The sequence below is a fragment of the Blastomyces gilchristii genome, assembly GCF_000003855.2.
Source record: "Blastomyces gilchristii SLH14081 genomic scaffold supercont1.6, whole genome shotgun sequence".
Classification (NCBI taxonomy): Eukaryota; Fungi; Ascomycota; class Eurotiomycetes; order Onygenales; family Ajellomycetaceae; genus Blastomyces; species Blastomyces gilchristii.
The window spans coordinates 2,429,003-2,448,683 of record NW_003101677.1 but is presented as its reverse complement, the minus strand read 5'-3'; the positions used below and the strand labels follow the sequence as shown (position 1 = coordinate 2,448,683).

Below are 19,681 nucleotides of genomic sequence, written 5' to 3'. Positions count from 1 at the left end.
ATTGGATGCTGCGTCATATGGGACATAACAACACTCCACCAGCACGCTAGTGACTGCTTGCACTGCCATGGAGATATCATGATGATGGTTATAAGAGGTTGGTTGGAATGCGTGAAGGGGTATTGGAGGCAGATGACTTTGTATTTGCTTGTTTGCTGGTAACTAATTATGCATATTCAAGAATACCTCATCTCAGCGGAATATCATGCATCATCCAATCCGTATGCTACAACCGGCAAATGCGCAATTAAAGCGGAGATACTGTTATTTTGTCTATCAGTATGACAGCAAAAAAGAGAAAAAAAGAGAAAAAAAGAGAAAAAAGGAGAAAAAAAGAGAAAAAAAAAGGAATTGTGTGACAAGGCAGCTTAGCAATGTCATGTTCAAACGCTCCTAGAAGCATTATTTCGGGCTCTAAAAGGTTCATTGTTTCGCTAGAATTAGGAGGAGATTTGTTGGGGGGCTTAGCTACATATTTGTAAATTCTGTGTATACAATTTTGGGCATTGGTAATCAGCGATACAAATTATATAGGCTCTTCCTCTCTCTGTTGCGACTCTTGTAATGTACGTACCCGTCTCTTCCTTTCAAACATTTTGTTTTCTTTTACTCTTTCTTTGCTTCTTATCGTCCTCCTTTTTCCTAGACACGGCTTCTATGCTCGAACCTCCTCTTGCCCGCAGCTAGCTGGTTGGCTGTGGGTGAAACCACTGAAACCATGATGAAGCACGCCGAGGGGCGGCTGGCCAACAACTTAGTGTCGTCTCGGAGTTGTCGAAACACACCAAAGACACCCCGACCGCCTGATCTACCGCCGTTCCCCAAGTTCACCCATGCCATGGCCCACGGCGAGTTGGCAACCGGGTCTTCTCGCCTATTCGGACTCTTTCCCTACTACGACCAGAACGACCAGAACGATCTCCTGCGGTCCTTTGCCTGGCCGTGACTTCTGGCAGCTGGGCCAGCTCGCCAACCAAGTTGACAGCCTTCCTTCTCTTGGCAGGAAGGTTACATGTCAATACATGATGATGCAGATATCCTTCTCTGCATGATCAGCGCAATGTTGCCCTAGAGTTTGATGTCTCGCGTCCCCCCTTTTCGCCCAAATCTCCTATAGGTTCGCTGTATCCCATCCCGTTCTGGCTCAGGAGGTCCGCTATCCTGAAGATCGATCGAGGCCGACGAGGGGTGACCTTTGGTTTTTACTTTTTTTTTTTTTTTTTTCTTTCCGTTCTTCCTCTCTTTTGCTTTCTACGCTTCTTGCTTGCAGAGGCGTTGAACTAGTTACCATTCACACTCTCCGTCGCGTGTGAGGACAGCAAAACCTGCGACAAATCGTGTCCTGCTTTTCTTCTTTCCCCCTCATAATCCTTCCGATTACATTCGCGGAGCTGGGTGTTTTTTATTTTTATTATTATTCGCCTTTAATTTTTAATTGCTCTGAATACTTTGCAAGCTGGTTTGCTCTTTGGTACAACCAAATATTTTCTTTCACCCTGCGGCTTTTGTTGACATACAGTCAACAACCATTGTTCTGATCTCTGCTCGGCACGGTGGCCTGGCCCTGCCTTTATTTAATACATCGTACAGGAGTTTGAATACGGGGCTACGCTACTTTCCCGGTTGGGTTTCACCAGGAATCTCCAATTATCGTCCACAATGTTTTGATAGACTGACACGTTCTTCGGCTTGATCTGTCTGTCATAGTAATATTTCTTGCTGGACTGACTGTTAGCTGCCACTTGTTTTTTGCTTCCATCTTATTCCTGAATCTCAGCGCTGTGCCACCAATCTTCGCAATTTGGTAGTAGGAAGAAGGACCCCCTGGCGGCGCATGGATCGCGAGTTTTGTTTTGTTTACCATTCGGCTATTTGAAGACCTGGCCATCAGGACGGGGGAAGAAGCCGCGAGGAACGAGCCTGTGCGACGAAGTAAATAGCCGTTGTGGGGAAGAGAGATACAGTCTCTAATCTGGGGTTCTCCGGCCAGATATACTCTTCTTTGCCAGCTCTGTCCCTCATCCTTTTTCGAGCAAAAAGGGAATAAATATCTGATGCATTTGTGATTCTAAGCGTGAAGAACCCAGGAGAATTACTATGGAACGTTCGACTTCGTTGTCAAGAGAAGAGGAATCCCCAGGAACGGCTCGGCAGATCAATGGCTTCTTCCGTAATCAAGCTGGGTCCTTCTTCCGCAGCACGTCACGCATCGGTGCTCCAAATACGAGATCTACTTCTTCTTCTAAGATACGAGCACCACGGATAGGACTCTGTATGTTCTCTGGTGAAAGGACCGAACGTCTTCGACCATTGCAGAGTGATTACGCAGCTAGATATAGGAGACCCCCGCCAGTTGGTCCTTCAAGCATTGAATTAGCTGAAGCTGGGCTATCGGGACCGCACGTTCAAGTTCAAGGACGTCAGAATTCCTCACATCGCAGCCGGTTACAGACCAGCGCAGGAGTTACACTGGCCAATTCTGGAGCACAGGCAAGACGAAAACATGCCGATGAGTCAAAACGGGAACGCTTCTGCGGCGGACCTAGGATGAGATCCAAGGAAGCGAGGAAGAAGGTTGTTGATTGCGCCTTGGCTGGATTTCTTCTGATGATCATTTTCGTAATATGTGAGTCCTTTCGGTTCTGTTTTTATATGTGGACTCGCAGAAACGCGATATATACCTTTTTATCAAACAAATATCCAAATTCACAGTCTTCCCCTAGATAAGTATACTTACGGTTACTAGATCTTGCATTATCCCTCTCTAATACCATCGACAAGCGCGAATTCCACATTGTGTTCATACTAGCTCTCATAATTCTCGTGATATATTTCTGCCACTCCTTTATCCGCTTCTTCATGCTGGCATGGCGGTCACCCCCGGCACATCCTCCTTCCGCTGCACCAAAAGCAGTCAGCACACGTGAATACGTCCAGCCCGATCAGCCAATACCTGTAATTCTAGCTCGAGATGAGGAGATCGTGGCGGAAGTGGATGCGGACAACCACATCGGCCGCAACGGCAACTTGAGTGGTCTGCCTCCACCACCCCCGGCTTATGGCCTCTGGAGGAACAGTGTGGTAAGTACTGTATATCACGTATATACGACTGTTTCGTTCATTGATTGGATTCCATATCGGACTTGTGAACATGTTTTGACTAATGAACCAAATCTAATGTAGAGAATAAACCCGAACCTCGTCCACTGGCGGCGACGTGAGCCAACCGGTCCGCAACCAGGAAACACTGAAAGCGAGGGTCTCAATAACGGACCCCATCGGCCCCCGAGCTATATTTCGGACGATGGCGTTCATTACGTCGTTGACATACAGCCACAGTCGCGCCTGCGCGCTCCTGACGAATCAGACGTTCATCCTGCAGAGCGATTGGGACAGAAGCAGTAAAGATTGTATTGATTTATTTTATCCCTAGTGGGGTAAAAAGGAAATTTGTTGATATATTTTCCATTTCTCATTCTTTCCACTTAGGTTTGATTGCTAGCTTGCTAGGCGTTTTTAAAAGGTGTCTTGTTCCTGAATTCTTATCTATTATTTTTTTAAATTTTTTTTTGTTCTTATACAAATACTTGTATTTAGGCTTGACTTTTGTATATTCGCATGGTCTTTGATCCGCCGCTGTTCCGCACCACACTAAGTACCCCTGAGAAAATAAAAATAAAGTTAAATAGACTATATATATATGGATATGTGAGAATAAAAAGAGGGAAGTACATATTTCAGTGTAAATATAGAAACATATACACGGGGGCTTGGCACGGGATGCGGAGGCTGACATAATATGCTCCGCCGACTGATGAAATGTGTTCGTTCTGTCGGCGACATTACTATTCCCAATTCAAAACATCGAACCCCTTGGCTTATACCCGTGTCAAACCAGTATGGGACGGAATCTGGGGCAGTATCTTTTCTTTTCTTAATTTTTTATCTCTGGGAACATACCAACATATTCGCGTCCTCGAGCCCTCACGCGGCGGGCGGAGCTTGATCTATAGCGGAAAAGTGAACAGAAACATTTTTTACATTTCTTCACGCAGTCATTTCGAAGAGCCACACTGACGGGGCGGGAAACTCTCGATGATATCCCAAACCTCCCGGTCACTTTTCGTCTAATCGTCGGGGATGCTCTCGAGATGCCGGCGTTGCTATTTCAGATGTCTGGCTTTCCAGGCGGTGTGTCATGTACGGTTGCCCGTTTGGCGCTCGCTATTGTTTCGTGTTCTCTCCTTTATTGATTCTATTCGTTAGGGCCATGAGTGGGAGGCAAATTAGGGAGTTGAGGTATGTGAATTGTTAGCTTTTGTATTTCTGGCTATTCCTATGGGGATGGAAGCTCAGGAGTTACTTTGGTGGGGGTCGCCCCGGAGAAATAGTTTATCTAGGAACAGAGAGCTAATTTTACTTCCGGCTTACTTCTATCCCTTTTTAATAGAGAGGAAACAGAGCACATGTTCTACCACGGTTTTGAAAATTACATGGAACATGCATTTCCTGAGGACGAATTGCGCCCCGTCTCTTGTCGCCCGTTAACGCGCGATCGCGAAAACCCCGCCCACGTAGATCTTAACGATGTCCTGGGGAATTACTCCCTAACACTCGTCGATAGTTTGTCTACTTTAGCGATTCTCTCCTCCTCCCCGCCTTTGTCGTCTGGTTCGAATTCAGATTTGGAAAGCCCGCGCAAGGCGTGGGGATATTTTCAGGACGGAGTGCGGGATTTGGTCGAGCTTTATGGCGACGGGTCAGATGGACCGGCTGGCACAGGATCGAGAGGGAAAGGATTCGACTCCGATAGCAAGGTCCAAGTGTTTGAAACAGTGATTAGAGGATTAGGTGAGGAGAATGTGACTCCCTTTTAGCGGACATACCAATTCATGACCAAATCTAACCGTTGATCGTATCCAACAAATAGGGGGCCTCCTCAGCGCGCACCTTTTCGCAGTAGGCGAATTACCTATCCGCGGATATGAGCCCCCGGAAGACGAAGCCTCCTTTGCGAAATTATGGGATAAAAGCGGACATACCAAGGGCAACCCTGGGATTCGATGGGAAAATGGATTCGTGTACAACGGACAACTTCTTCGTCTCGCGATGGATCTTGGTACCAGGATCCTACCCGCTTTCTACACTCCAACTGGCCTTCCATATCCTCGTGTTAATTTACGGCGTGGCGTTCCATTTTACACCAATTCCCCGTTCAATGCGGCTGCTGCACCAGAAACGGCGGCTCGTATCAGTAATGATCAAGGCAAACAACAGGGGAAGACTACTCAAAAACCGGAGGTTACAGAAACGTGCAGCGCAGGCGCTGGGAGTTTGGTTCTGGAATTTACGGTTCTTAGTAGACTTACTGGTGACGGGCGTTTTGAAGAATTTGCCAAGAGGGCATTTTGGGCTGTTTGGTCTCGTCGAAGTGATATCGGCCTGATTGGAGCTGGTATCGATGCTGAGTCTGGGAAGTGGGTGAACTCCTATACAGGTGTGAGTAAGGATTCTTTCGCATTTTATCTCGTGTGAGATGTCAACTAACCTGGTAATTTACATAGATCGGTGCTGGAATTGACAGTTTTTTCGAATATGCATTGAAATCTCATATCTTATTATCTGAGGGTGATCGCCCGCAATTTAACCTGTCTAGCCCGTTTCATAAATTTGATGACTTTTACGCCCCTCTTAGCGAAGAGGAGCATTCGCCAGATGCATTCCTTAATGCCTGGGAGGAATCTCGAGCATCCATAAAACACCATCTATATCGCGGCTCCGGCTACCAACACCCTCATTATGTCCAAGGCGACATCATCACCGGAGCTACACGCGCATTTTGGATAGATAGTTTAAGCGCCTATTTCCCGGGCCTTCTAACTTTGTCTGGAGATGTGGATGGAGCTATCGAAGCTCATTTACTACACGCTGCGGTTTGGACTCGATTTTCTGCTTTCCCGGAACGGTGGAATGTTGCTACAGGGAACATTGAAAACGGCCTTGGATGGTGGGGTGGTCGCCCCGAATTTATCGAGTCTACGTATTACTTGTATAGGGCGACCAAAGATCCGTGGTATCTCCATGTTGGGGAGATGGCACTGCGGGATATCAAACGCAGATGCTGGACCAGGTGTGGCTGGGCTGGTCTTCAGGATGTTCGAGACGGGCAGTTAAGCGACAGGATGGAAAGCTTCTTTCTTGGGGAAACTGCAAAGTATCTGTTTCTACTTTTTAATCCTTCGCACCCCCTTAACGACCTTGATGCTCCGTTCGTCTTCAGCACTGAAGGTCATCCCCTTATCATCCCGAAATCGCCGGTGAAAACTACCAAGAAGAAGATAAAACTAGCAAGCCCACAAAATGTTGACACGCAACGTGACTCTGGAGCAACATGTGCAGTGCCAGCTCCACTTTTACCCTTGGGCTGCTCTTCGATTGCTGGGCGGCCTGATATTTTCCATGCAGCGAGCCTCGCAAGATTGCACCTGATGCCGGCTCGGCCGGAGGTTGACTCACCCATCGTCGAATATGCCATCGATCATCCAAGAATCTCGATGTCCGACCTAATTTCGCCATCAAACTACACATACTTCCCATGGACACTGCCACTGGAGGTTATTCCACCCGAAGCGACAAGTGCACCAATGGCTGTCAGACCAACCCTTGACCTTACGTTCCCACCATTTGCCAACACGATCTTTAGCCCTGGATCCTTGGAGCGAGTGCAAGACGGAGTTCTCGTGAAGTCCATTGGCGGCCTTCGCCTGGGTATGATCCAGGATGTTCCGTTATTTACGGACGGGTCGTCAGCAAGCACCGAAGGCTATCGCGTCCAAATTATTAATAACTTTCCACTCGGAAAGGATGAAAAGGTTTATATCTCGAAGGAAGTAACGGATGCTTTGAACTCCGAAGATCCAAACTTCACAAGGGTGCAGGATTCGACGCTGTTGGACGTTGTCTTGGATCTCAGATCCGAAGTTGCACCTAATGAAAACGTGTCGTCAACACTGACAGCCGCTACAAATAGTGAAACAATAATAGGTGAACTTGATGACTTTCACGCGTCCTTCGACGCATCAACTTTTGACGCGTCAAATATGAAACTAGCCTTCGCATCCTTCTTCAATCAAGTCACTTCCCTTCTCCGAGATGACTCTGACTCAACGCTGAGCTCGTTTTCGTCTCGGAAACCCACCATCCGCATTACAATTCCCGCAACTACTTCCACCGGCAAGGGTTCAACATCACTACCTGATGTTGAAGAGGCGCTGCTCTCCCCATCAACCGTATCGAAATCCAACAAAGGCAAAAAGCTGGTTAACCGCCTTCCATGGTCCACCATATACGTCGCAGATGAGCTCTGCGACCATCGACTCCCCGCCGTCGTACCCAGAACACACCATATAATCGTCATAAAACGCGGCGGATGCAGCTTTTCCGCCAAAATCAAGAATATACCTTCCTTCCGCCCCACGAGTGATTCCCTCAAGCTTGTGATCATTGTTTCGTACCCTCAACCGGGCGATCGCCCGCCGTCTTCTTCGTCTACTTCCAGCTCCGGTACGGATCCTGATACCCCCACGAACTCCGTCGTGGATACAGAGGAGCCTTATCTTATCCGTCCTTTGCTCGACGAAGTACAAACTGTGGCTGGCGGAATTCCCCGCCCGAATCCGCTAAGTGTGATTCTTGTTGCCGGCGGCGATAAGACATATAACTACTTTAAGCATGCCGTGGGCGTGGGCCTTCGAAGGCGATATGAGATTAGGTCGCAGGGCGTACCAATTGGTAACCTAATTGTGATATGAGCTTTCTGTTTATATACGTCAGACCTCAATTTTTCTCTTTCTTTATTTCAACTTTTCTTTCTATTCCTTATATGTAATATACTTTGCCGTACTATTTAACTATTTTGGATCTTCTTGTGATGATAATTTTTTTATATTCGGACACGGGGTCTCTTTGGACCCTTCTGTTCTTTGTGGGATATATATATTTGCTTTCTGGTTGTGACTTGTGAGACAGGTTCCATTTTGTTTTAGATATCCCATTGTAAGGAAGGATGAACTGCTCGAAAATGAAATACTGATCACTCATATTCTCTGCTTGTTGGGTTTTGAGCGCAGTGAGCATGGTGAACGGGGCCCAGCGGGTGGCTTGAATAATTTCATTTGTTCTAACAATAAGGCGGAGAATTTCCTGTGTGGATACGGCTAATCTGGAGAGCTTCGGGAGGATTACTTTCTGTGGAACAAGCGTTCCTCCTATGGGGCGCAAGATGGCCAAAATACTATTCCAGCCAAAAGGGACGCCTCAAATTCCCTCCACGAGTAGCGGTCGGTTATTCCAATACAGGAGCCGCAGATTTAAAAGCACAGTGATGAGAAACAGGTGCAATTTTCTGGCGCTGTCGCCTTTGGCACAATGGGGCCTTTTCTCTCATTCTTTGCTTGGCCTCTGAAAGCCTCCACGTTTATTCTCGCACTTAAAAAGTCAATGTTTTTCTCGTATTCTCCCGAGAATCCGTGCATATCATTGACCACCCAAGAAGCTGATGCATTGCACACTTCGCACTCATCAACGCCCTTGTCCTCATGTGCTTCAAACCGGTGAAGCTATATCCTGATATAGCTAGTCGCAAGCTCTTTTTTCTTTTTGCAAAACGGCGATTCGAGGGATGCGGGACGGACGATATTTGTCCAATCACGGCTCGTCCAGCTAGTTCGCCGCCCCTAGAACTAAAATCTAGATATCCGCCTACAAAGTCTTCTTAAAAAGATTCCAGGTTTTTGTTCAATCGATAGCGTTCTCCACGCGGAAAACAAATGCGGGGTTGGTGCAATGCATCGCCCCGAGGATCGACTTTCGTGAATGGGGCCCGGGAGCGGATTTCGAGGTTCTCAGTGTGCAATGAAAGGTGTCTTAAACATCGGGGTTCCCTTCGACCCTCGCTTTCGAACATGAGACCGTCTCTTCTTCAATCTAGTGGACTATGCAATTGTCTTGAATATAGCATAAGGCCGGTCAGGATGGGATACAGTGCTTCAATGATATTGATCAGACTTCTTGATTGAATTGGTTGTTAATGAGTACATTTAAAGGTTCCTATTGCGAATTTCTCAGGCCTCCGGCCTATTGCCTATCATGTATTATGTTCCCCCCGAAGTCAGGGCAACATGGCCGGCTCCAAATTACGAAAACCCTGAACCGCGTGGCCTAGGGTTGATTCTTACTGTTCTACTTTTTCATATAATTGGCACCATAATGGTAATCCTGCGATGGTATACAAGAACGAGGATAAATTTAGCTTTGGGGTCGATGATGTTTGGATTCTTCTAACAATGGTAAGCATAAAACATAACCCCGAAACATTATCTAATTGGAGGGAGTTGACACAGAATAGATTCCTAGTACCGGGCTTGCTGGATGTGTTCTGACCGCAAATATCAGCTATGGTTGGAACTGACATATTTGGGACCTTGAAGTCGATAAATTCAAACCGGGCATGCAGCTAGCTACGGCTTGCTATGTTTTATTCGCCCTTGCTACATCCACTACAAAGTTGTCCTTGCTTGCTTTCTATAGGAGACTCCTTTCGCCACATTCCTACAAGAGTTATAAATGGGTCATCCTTATCATGGAAATATTGTCAGTTATTACAGCTTTGGCATACGCTTTTGGCGTGCCGTTTTTGTGCAAGTATGACACCTTGATTGTTTCTTATTCAACATGCTATGGAATTATTCGTATTGACGACCCTAGGCCAATAGGTGCTGCTTGGGATTTTACACCCCCTCTCTATAGACCAGTGTATAACTATCACTGCACCGACCGGTTTACTGTCACATTTGCAGCCTCCATCTTGAATGCAGTCCTTGATTTTCTCACAATGCTAGTCCCAATACCGATCGCCTGGCAGCTTCAACTCCCTATAAGCCAACGGCTGGCCGTGATTGCAATATTTTGTGTAGGAGCTATAGTCGTCGCGGCTAGCTGTGTAAAGACCGGTTATATTGTTACCGCGATGAGAGAAAGTTACGATGAGCAGTTTGATGCCTATCCATTGTGGATTATGAGCATCATTGAAATTGATCTCGGCATTATATGTGCTTCTGCCCCAGCGCTATGACCATTAATTTCACGATATATTCCCAAAGCTTTTGGCACCATGTCGCGCTCTCGTTTCTCCCGCCGGCGAATGCTGTTATCCATAAATTCAGTGGCCCTTTCTGACGGGAATCAATATATAAGTGATCCCTCAACTTACAAGCCTATGATAATGGAAAAGCCTCGTACGGCAAAAGCATACTCCGTGACAGGAAGCTGCAAATCCAGCAAATCAATACCATCAATACAATCTCCCACTACCGCCAACAACATAGGGTTTCCTGATGACGTTATACCCCCTGATACATCTGGAATGGAGTCAGAGTATGACTCCATTTCGCAAAAGGTCGGCGTTCAATTTACCCCTTCCCCAACATTTCCTGAGCCCTATTATTCCAGAAGCCAACATTCCCGGAAGGCTTCAGGAGGCTCACTGAAGAGTTACGAAGATGATGTACAAGACGGAGGGCGAAGCGGAAGCACATTTCAGGGATCTTCTGGTATGAATGATTATATACTTGATGATATCGACAAGCAGGATGAACCCACTTAGAAACCCGTTAGAGGTCCTTTGGACCGGGAAGAATGTGGCCAGCACTAGGGCGATGAGGAATGGAATCAAATGACGGGATTTCAGAGCACAAGGATCAGCACTGATTGGCTGGTTCATCACATAATGTCTTATATGAGAATCAGGTTGCAAATTAGGGATTCACATGCTTTTTGAAGTGTGGCGTTCTTTGAGGTGATGGATATCATGGCATTGGTTTAACTAAAATATCCGAACTTGTTGACGGTGTATATAATAATGTACAGTGTATTTGCTTTTTCCTCATGCAAATTTGCCAAGGGGTTATGCCCTTCACTTTTTTTTTTTTCTTTTTTGCGAAAATCTGGCGAGAAAATATTAAATGTCCTTCACTTATTTCTCCACTTTTTGAGAAGGATTGATATCTAGCTAAGAAGAGAGAGACTTTGAGAACTATATATTCAGGGCCTGTTCGGTGCATCTGTACTTTTTGAATGCAATAGTGAATCTCATTAAAAATAGTGTATTTACCAATTATTAGTAGCAAGCTGATGTTGTGTCATTACACTATTTCATCTTACTCACTGCTCTGAGATAAAGAAAGAAAGGTTATAAAAACAAATTCTTTTTAAACTGACTCTGTGTAAGAAATCCCACTCCTCGCGGATTCTTTACCTCTATTCCTATCTCTCATGTAATTAATAGAGTTAGCAGCCCTTGACTACACACAACTATATAGACTGGAGTTCATGAACACTATTCATAACTCAGCTTGAATACTATTATATATTTAATTTCTACATTTTATCTTTCTACTGTGAATACTTTTAGTAGTTAATAGTATATATTCTATCAAGCTACAAACATCTGAATAATTATCTGTGAGCACTTATTCTTATATTTCAAGCTCTGTCAGTCAGTAATTATCTATTATAACTGAAAGAATTAGAAACTTATATACTTTAATCTCTATAAACTCTACTGCAGACACTCAGAAGCAGGTATTTAAATCATGAATAACTCTTATAAAAGAAGTCTTAAAGAACTTATTAATTACTTATAGAATATTATTCTCTATATCTATAACAGAGAAACTCTCTAAGCTTATAAATAAATCAATCTTAGTAAAGAATATTCTTAAGTATCTTTTATAAAATTAAGTTATTTTTTTATAAATACTTACTATCTGTAAACACTCTTAAACTAAGTCTTTAGATATAATTTTTAAAAATATCTATAAACTGAGAAGAAACTTTCTTAAATTATAACTACTTAAGATTATCTACTGAATTATAATCTATAAAAGTTTTTATAAGTTTGTATTTAAAATTAACTTACAAGCTCAGCTATGTAATATAAAAGATGAAGAAGCTATTATTTATATAATAATAGATCTTTACTACACTAAAGTAAAGAACTGACTGAATTATTTAGAAATAATTATAAGAGATTTCACTGATTTATTCTGAAAATTTATTTAAAGAATAAGTTAAAAGACTTTATAAGCTGAATAAAGAATATTTAAGCTATAATTATTAATATTAGAAAAAAAGATAAGAAATCTGATAAAGACTACTTACAGTACTTTATAAAATTATAATATAAATTAAGATCTGTGAAAATAAAGCTCTGAAACAAGATCTCAATAATAATATTTATAAAGAAATTAAATAAAAATATATAGAATAAGTGTATTAAATAAGACTTTAAATTCTTAACTTTAAAAAAACTGATAACTTTTATTTACTATTTATAGATTACTGTAAGAGTTATAGACTTATAGAGAGTGAATTATTAATTAGTTTTATAAAAATTAGAATATTAGAGAATAGATTTATTAGAAAAAGATAATAAAATATAGAGAGATTTATATCTAATTACTAAGTAAAGAGAAAGAGCTTTATCAGCTTCTATAAATAAAGTATATAATAGAGAGATTAAGAAAAAGAGTCTCTACTTTATCTATTCTAAATCAGAATATCTTTATATAAACTATCTGAATAAATTAAAATAGAAAATGAAGAAGTTATAGACAGAGTTAATAATAGTCTTTTTAAGAATTTTAAAGTTAATATCTGAATCCATTACTTCTTTAATAAAAATATATACTTATAAAGAGAGACTGTACTGTGATATTATTACTCTATAAGTATAAAAAGTATTAATAAACTCAGAGTTTCAGATTACTATAGTATCTCTGAAGCTTACAGAGTAAATAAACTAAGTGATAAAAACTGAGAATTTACTCTTATAATAAGCAGAGTATAAGAACTTAGATCTGAGAGTTAAGAGACTTATAAGAGTTATCTTTGAATTATAAGATCTCTCTAAAACTTGAAGAAGATTTACAGAAACTGTGATTATTATAAATATCATAGATAATATATACTTAAGACTTGTATAACTTTAAAGATATAATTTATATATAACTGTTTATAAGTCAGATTTATACTTCTGATCAGTGTTAATAGACTTACTTATAAAGATAGAATCAGTTAATACTACAGAGTTAATTAGAGAAGATAAGCTTATCTATATAATAACTTTATAAATATTTGAGAACTTTGCAGTTATAAAAACTAAGCTTCAGATATTAAAGAAATACTAAGATCTTATAAAGATATTCAGTTCAGCTAAGATAGCTGAGGTTTTATCTTACTATAAGAAGAATCTGATAATAAATCTGATAAAAGAGTAGAAACTCTTCTGAAAATTAATCTATAAGCTCTATTATTATAAGATAGAGATCTTATAGACTTATATAAAGAAGAATTTGAAGAATAACTTTATTCAATCTTCATAGATCTCTGCAGAAATCTCTGTGATATTTATAAAGAAAAAGAATAAAGATCTCAGATTATATATAAACTACTGTAATCTGAACTTTAAGATAATAAAGAGTTACTATTCTCTATCTATAATTAAGAATATAATTAACTATTTCACAGAAGCTGTTATATTTATATAACTGAATATAATTAATATATATACACAGCTGTAAATACAGGCTGAGAATGAATAAAAGACCTTTAAAACTATATTAAGATTATTTAAATATTTAGTAATATCTTTTAATTTGACTAATACTTCTACAGTATTTTAGTCTTTTATTAATAAAATACTTCATATATATCTGAATGTCTTTGTGATAATATATCTAGATAATATAATAATGTAGTTTATAAAGAAGAAAGAATACACTGAGTATATATAAACTGTATTAAAGATCTTAGATGAGATAGAACTGTATATTAAGCTTATAAAATATAACTTCAGTACTTATTAAATTAATTTTCTAAAATATAGAATTACTGTAAATAATATTCAGATGAAATCTTTATAAGTTAAGACTATTCTATTATAATCAGAGTTAACTAGTATTTATAAGATTCAGATCTTTCTAAGCTTTATAAATTTTTATAAATAATTTATCTTTATCTTTATAAGAATCTTCTTAACTCTTACAGATATACTGAAGAGTAAATGTAAGAAATTCAGCTTCTTGCAGATTCTTTACCTCTATTTCTATCTCTTATTTAATTAATAGAGTTAGCGGCTCTTGACTACATACAACTATATAGACTGAAGTTCACAAATACTATTTATTACTCAGCCTAAATGCTATTATACATTTAATCTCTATATTTGATCTTTCTACTGTGAATACTTCTAGTAGTTAATAGTATATATTATGCCAAGCTGTAAACACTTGAATAATCACTCATGAGTACTTATTCTTACATTTCAAGCTCTGTCAGTCAGTAATTATCTGTTATAACTTAAAGAACTAGAAACTTATATACTTCAATCTCTGTAACTTCTACTGTAAACACTCAGAAGTAGTTATCTGAATTATAAATAATCTCTATAAAAGAAGTCTCAGAGAACTTATTAATTACTTATAAGATATCATTTTCTGCATCTATGACAGAGAAATTCTTCAAGCTTATAAATGAATCAATCTTAGTAAAGAATATTCTTGAGTATCTTTTATAGAATTAAGCTATTTTTCTATAAGAAATACTTACTGTCTGTAAACACTTCTAAACTAAGTCTCTAGACATAATCTTCAGAGATACTTACAAACTAAAAAGAAACTTTCTTAAGTTATAACTACTTAAGATTATTTACTGAATTATAATTTATAAAAGCTTCTGTGAGTTTGTATTTAAAATTAACTCACAAGCTCAGCTATATAACATAAAAGATGAAAAAGATATTATCTATATAATAACAGATCTCTACTACACTGAAGTTAAGAACTGACTGAATTATCTAAGAAATGATTATAAGAGATCTCACTGATCTCTTCTTAAGATCTATTGAAAGAATAAGTTAAGAAACTCTGTGAGCTGAACAGAGAATATCTGAACTGTGATTATCAATATTAGAAAAAGAGATGAGAAATCTGATAAAGACTACTTATAGTACTTTATGAAATTATAATATGAATTAAGATCTGTGAAAACAGAGCTCTGAAACAAGATCTGAATAATAACATTTATAAAGAGACTGAATAAAGATATACAGAATAAGCTTATTAAGTAAGACTTTAAGTTCTTAACTCTGAAGAAACTGATAACTCTTATTTATTACTTACAGATCACTGTAAGAGTCACAGATCTGTAGAGAGTGAATTATTAACTAATTCTGTAAGAGCTAGAATAACAGAGAACAGATTTACTGAGAAAAGATAATAAGATATAGAGAGACTTATGTCTGACTACTAAGTAGAAAGAGAGAGCTTTACAAGCTTCTATAAACAGAGTATATAATAGAGAGACTATGAAAAAGTAACTCTATTTTATTTATTCTAAATCAGAATATCTCTGTGCAAACTATTCTGATAAATTAAAATAGAAATTTAAGAAGTTGTAAACAGAGTTAGTAATAGTCTTCTTAAGAATCTTGAAACTGATATCTGAATCTGTTACTCTCTTAATAAAAATATATACTTATGAGAAGAGACTGTGCTGCAGTACTACTATCTTATCAGTATAAAAAGTATTGATAAACATAGAATCTCAGATCACTGAAGTGTCTCTAAAGCTCATAGAGTAAATAAACTGAGTAATGAAAACTGAGAATCTGCTCTTATAATAAGCAGAGTGTAAGAACTCAGATCTAAGAGCTGAGAAACTTATAAGAGTTATCTTTGAATTACAAGATCTCTCTAAAATCTGAAGAAGATTTACAGAAACTGTGATTATCATGAATATCACAGATAATATATACTTAAGACTTATATAACTTTAAAGACATAATCTGTATATAGCAGTCTGTGAGTTGAGTTTATACTTCTAATCAGTGTTGACAGATTTACTTATAATAATAGAATCAGTTAATACTGCAGAGATAATTAAAGAAGACAAGTTTATCTATATAATAACTTTATAAATGTCTGAGAACTTCACAGTTATAAAAACTGAGCTTCAGATATCAGAGAAATATCAAGATCTTATAGAGATATTCAGTTCAGTTAAAGCAGATGAGCTTTTATCTCACTGTGAGAAGAATCTGATAATAGATTTAGTAAAAGAGTAGAAACTCTTCTGAGAAGTAATTTATAAACTCTCTCATCATAAGACAGAGGTCTTGCAGATTTATATAAAGAAGAATCTGAAGAATAACTTTATCTGATCTTCACAGATCTCTGCAGAAGTCTCTGTGATATTTATAAAGAAAAAGAATAAAGATCTCAGATTATATATAAACTACTACAATCTGAACTTTAAAATAATAAAGAGTTACTATTTTCTATCTCTAATTGAAAATGTGATTCATTATCTTATAAAAGCTGTTATATTCATATAACTGAATGTAATTAATATATATACATGACTCTGAATATAGTCTGAGAATGAATAAAAGACTGTCTTTAAAACTGTGCTGAAATTATTTGAATATCTAGTAATATCTTTTAATTTAACTAATACTTCTGCAGCATTTCAGTCTTTCATTAATAAAACACTTTATATATATCTCAATATCTTCATAATAATATATCTGAATGATGTGATAGTGTACTCTGTAAAGAAGAAAGAATATACTGAGTATATATAAACTATGTTAAAGATGTTAGATGAGATAGAACTGTATATTAAGCTTATAAAGTATAACTTCAGTATCTGTCAGATTAATTTTCTAGAATATGTAATCACTATAAATAATATTCAGATGAAATCTTCACAGATTGAGACTATTCTATTATAACTGAAGTTAACTAGTATTTATAAGATTCAGATCTTTCTGAGCTTTGTAAATTTCTATAGACAGTTTATCTTTATATTTATAAGAATCTTTTCAATTCTTACAGACATGCTGAAGAATAAAAATAAGAAGAAGTCATTCTATACATAAAGAATGAAAAGATTATTAAGAAGAGAGAGCTGTAAGAACTTTCTTACTCTAGAAGCTTATAGAGTCTTTGTAAGATTAAAATAAATATTCATAGATATAGTAATACTGTTTCATTTTAATCTCTTACTCTTAATCAGATTAAAGATAGATATCTTCTTCTTTATAATTTCAGAAATAGTCTTATAACTACAGTTAAATGAGAACTGAGTTTCAGAAATCTTTTTCTTACAGAAGATGCAATCTATAAAGATCAACTATAACATTTATAATCAGAATCTTCTTATAATAGTGAAATTCTTCTATCACTGATATCACTACTTTGAGAGTCTTATAACAGTGATTACTGTTAGAACTGATTATAATAGCTTATAATAGTTTACTTTAATTAAGAAACTCTTGCAGTAGTAGATTCACTGAGCTCAGAGCACGAGTAAACTCTGATCAAGATAGAGTATAGTAAGAGAACTAATCACTTAGTACATGAACTCTCTTACAGATCTGACTACGTTAAGAAGATCAGAATAACAGATATAGAGAAGCTAGAGAAGACAGAAAAGCTTCACAGAATGCCTCAGACTGAGTGTTATAAAGAGATTAATTAAAGAGTCTCTCAATTTCTTATAAGAGAAGAGAAAAAAGAAAGAGAAGAAGTCTGTATAACTACTTTCTATAATACTAAAAGTCAACACTCTGAGACTCTCTGTAAGAATTCTTGAAGAGAGTATCTATAATCTGAAGAGTTTGTAAGCTTTGAGAAGTATCACAGAAGATCTAATATAAGAAGAAACAGAGTATAAGTCTTTATAAGATCTTCTATTCAGATTATCTGAACTGTAACTGAAGAATAAATATACTCAGTATATTCAGAAACTGCTCACAGCAGAGATTAACTCTGCAGAAATAAAGAATTAAAGAAACTTATATAATCTCTTATAAAGAGAGAGTTAGATTTATATATCTATAAATGAGTTTTTATATATAGAACTTATTAAAAGGCATTATAACTCTTCTCTAGCAGGTTATTTTATAGATACTGAAACTCATGAGTTACTTATAAGAAAATACTTCTAACTGAAGATGCAAGAGCTTATGAAGAAGATAGTGAATTCTTATATTATTTATTAGAATTTGTGAATTATATGATTCAGATTATATAAAGAACTTACTTCTCTACTTATTTTATAAAAATCTTGAGAATAGCTAGAAATAAATACTCTTATAACTCTCTCTGAAAGTAAGAATATGTATAATATCTGCTTTGACAGTGTGCTGATGATAGTAAATTACTTTATTAAGATAACATACTTTATACTCATCTGTAAGAACTTAAAATCAAAGAATTTAACTCATTTTTCATCTATAATATAATTCAGTTGCATGAATTATTTATGAATATTATCTCAGATAGAGAATTAATCTTTATAAGAGAGTTCTAGTCTGATCTGATAACTTTACTGAAGATATCATGAGATCTAAGCACAGCTTTTTATTAATAGACAGATAATTAGATAGAATATCTGATAAGTATATTAAAACAATATCTGCAGTACTTTATCAATTACAATCAGAATAACTGAGTGTAATAATTATTACTTATAGAGTTTATATATAATAACTTACAAACATGTCAGCACAAGTCAGAATAATGTAATCTTCACTAAGAATCTGATTATAATAAAGATATTAATACTGTTATTTACAAACTCTAGTCTATAAGATGATGAGTTTCTACTGAGATGAACAGTTCACAGTATATACAAAGAGAAGAAGAAATTATATTCTTATTAAAAGTTAAAAAATAAACAAAATAAAAACAGAGTTATGAACATAATTTAAAGATTAATAAAGAAAAAACAAAGAAAATTCATACTTATATTCTTAATATCTGTAATATCTAATTCTTCTATAACTATCAATTTCTCTCTTCAAAGAAGCAGAGAGTATTATATCTATAATACAGATAATTATTATATTTAATACAAAAGCTGTCAGAAATGCACAGACTTCAGAGAAGTCAGATATCAGAGTATATACAGTTGCAGTAGAATCTTGAGAGCTGATTATCTATATATATAATCAGATACTTCTTATAAAGCTGTATCTACTTGATCAGTTATACTAAAGTATTCAATCTGAAAATAATTAAGATATGAAGAGAGAGCTCATCTACTTAGACTAACTTCTGTTATAAATTTATAACATTTGTATTATCTTAATTATCTGAATTTTGCAGATACTCAGAAACTTATCTCTCATTAATAATGAGATTGAAGAAATGTGCTGCAGTGTGAGAAGTATTGATAGAAAACCTAGACATATTTACATATATCTAATCAGAGATTGTGTAAGTAGAGAGAGAGTAATTATAGATCTGTGAGACTGAAGAGAGTATAGACAGCACTGAGAGCTTTGCAGAAACTATTAGCTAGAGTCTGTAAGAAATTACTTATAAGAAGATTTATAGTAAAGAGCAGAACTGTGCTGCTTGAAGTCAGAAGCTGGTCTGAGAAAGACACAGAATTAACCACTAATCTGAAGATCAGATACAGTGATGAGACTGAGAGAAGTAAAGACACTGTTATAAGTGATAATACTTCTGCTTCATCAGCTAGTAAAAAGTGATCACAGAAGTTATAGAGACACTTATAAGAAGCTTAACAGTAATCAGACATTATTTATAAA

General features: G+C 37.3%; 4 protein-coding genes across 4 annotated transcripts; all 4 read left to right on the top strand.

Annotated features, from left to right (window-relative positions):
• Positions 1 to 718: 718 nt before the first annotated feature.
• On the top strand, positions 719 to 946 carry BDBG_04001 (uncharacterized protein; the record flags this gene model as incomplete). The annotated part of the gene is made up of 1 exon (XM_031721497.1): positions 719 to 946. One exon carries the CDS (start codon positions 719 to 721, stop codon positions 944 to 946), a length of 228 nt encoding a protein of 75 aa, XP_031578074.1.
• A 1,151-nt stretch (positions 947 to 2,097) lies between these two features.
• On the top strand, positions 2,098 to 3,405 carry BDBG_04000 (uncharacterized protein; the record flags this gene model as incomplete). Its single annotated transcript, XM_002625895.2, has 3 exons — positions 2,098 to 2,626; positions 2,747 to 3,081; positions 3,184 to 3,405. 3 exons carry the CDS (start codon positions 2,098 to 2,100, stop codon positions 3,403 to 3,405), a joined length of 1,086 nt encoding a protein of 361 aa, XP_002625941.2.
• Positions 3,406 to 4,270: 865 nt separating this feature from the next.
• Positions 4,271 to 7,811, top strand: BDBG_03999 (mannosyl-oligosaccharide alpha-1,2-mannosidase; the record flags this gene model as incomplete). Its single annotated transcript, XM_002625894.2, has 4 exons — positions 4,271 to 4,299; positions 4,451 to 4,851; positions 4,931 to 5,499; positions 5,565 to 7,811. The coding sequence occupies 4 exons, from the start codon at positions 4,271 to 4,273 to the stop codon at positions 7,809 to 7,811; spliced, it is 3,246 nt and encodes a 1,081-aa protein (XP_002625940.2).
• A 2,360-nt stretch (positions 7,812 to 10,171) lies between these two features.
• On the top strand, positions 10,172 to 10,663 carry BDBG_03998 (uncharacterized protein; the record flags this gene model as incomplete). The annotated part of the gene is made up of 1 exon (XM_031721496.1): positions 10,172 to 10,663. One exon carries the CDS (start codon positions 10,172 to 10,174, stop codon positions 10,661 to 10,663), a length of 492 nt encoding a protein of 163 aa, XP_031578073.1.
• Positions 10,664 to 19,681: the final 9,018 nt, after the last annotated feature.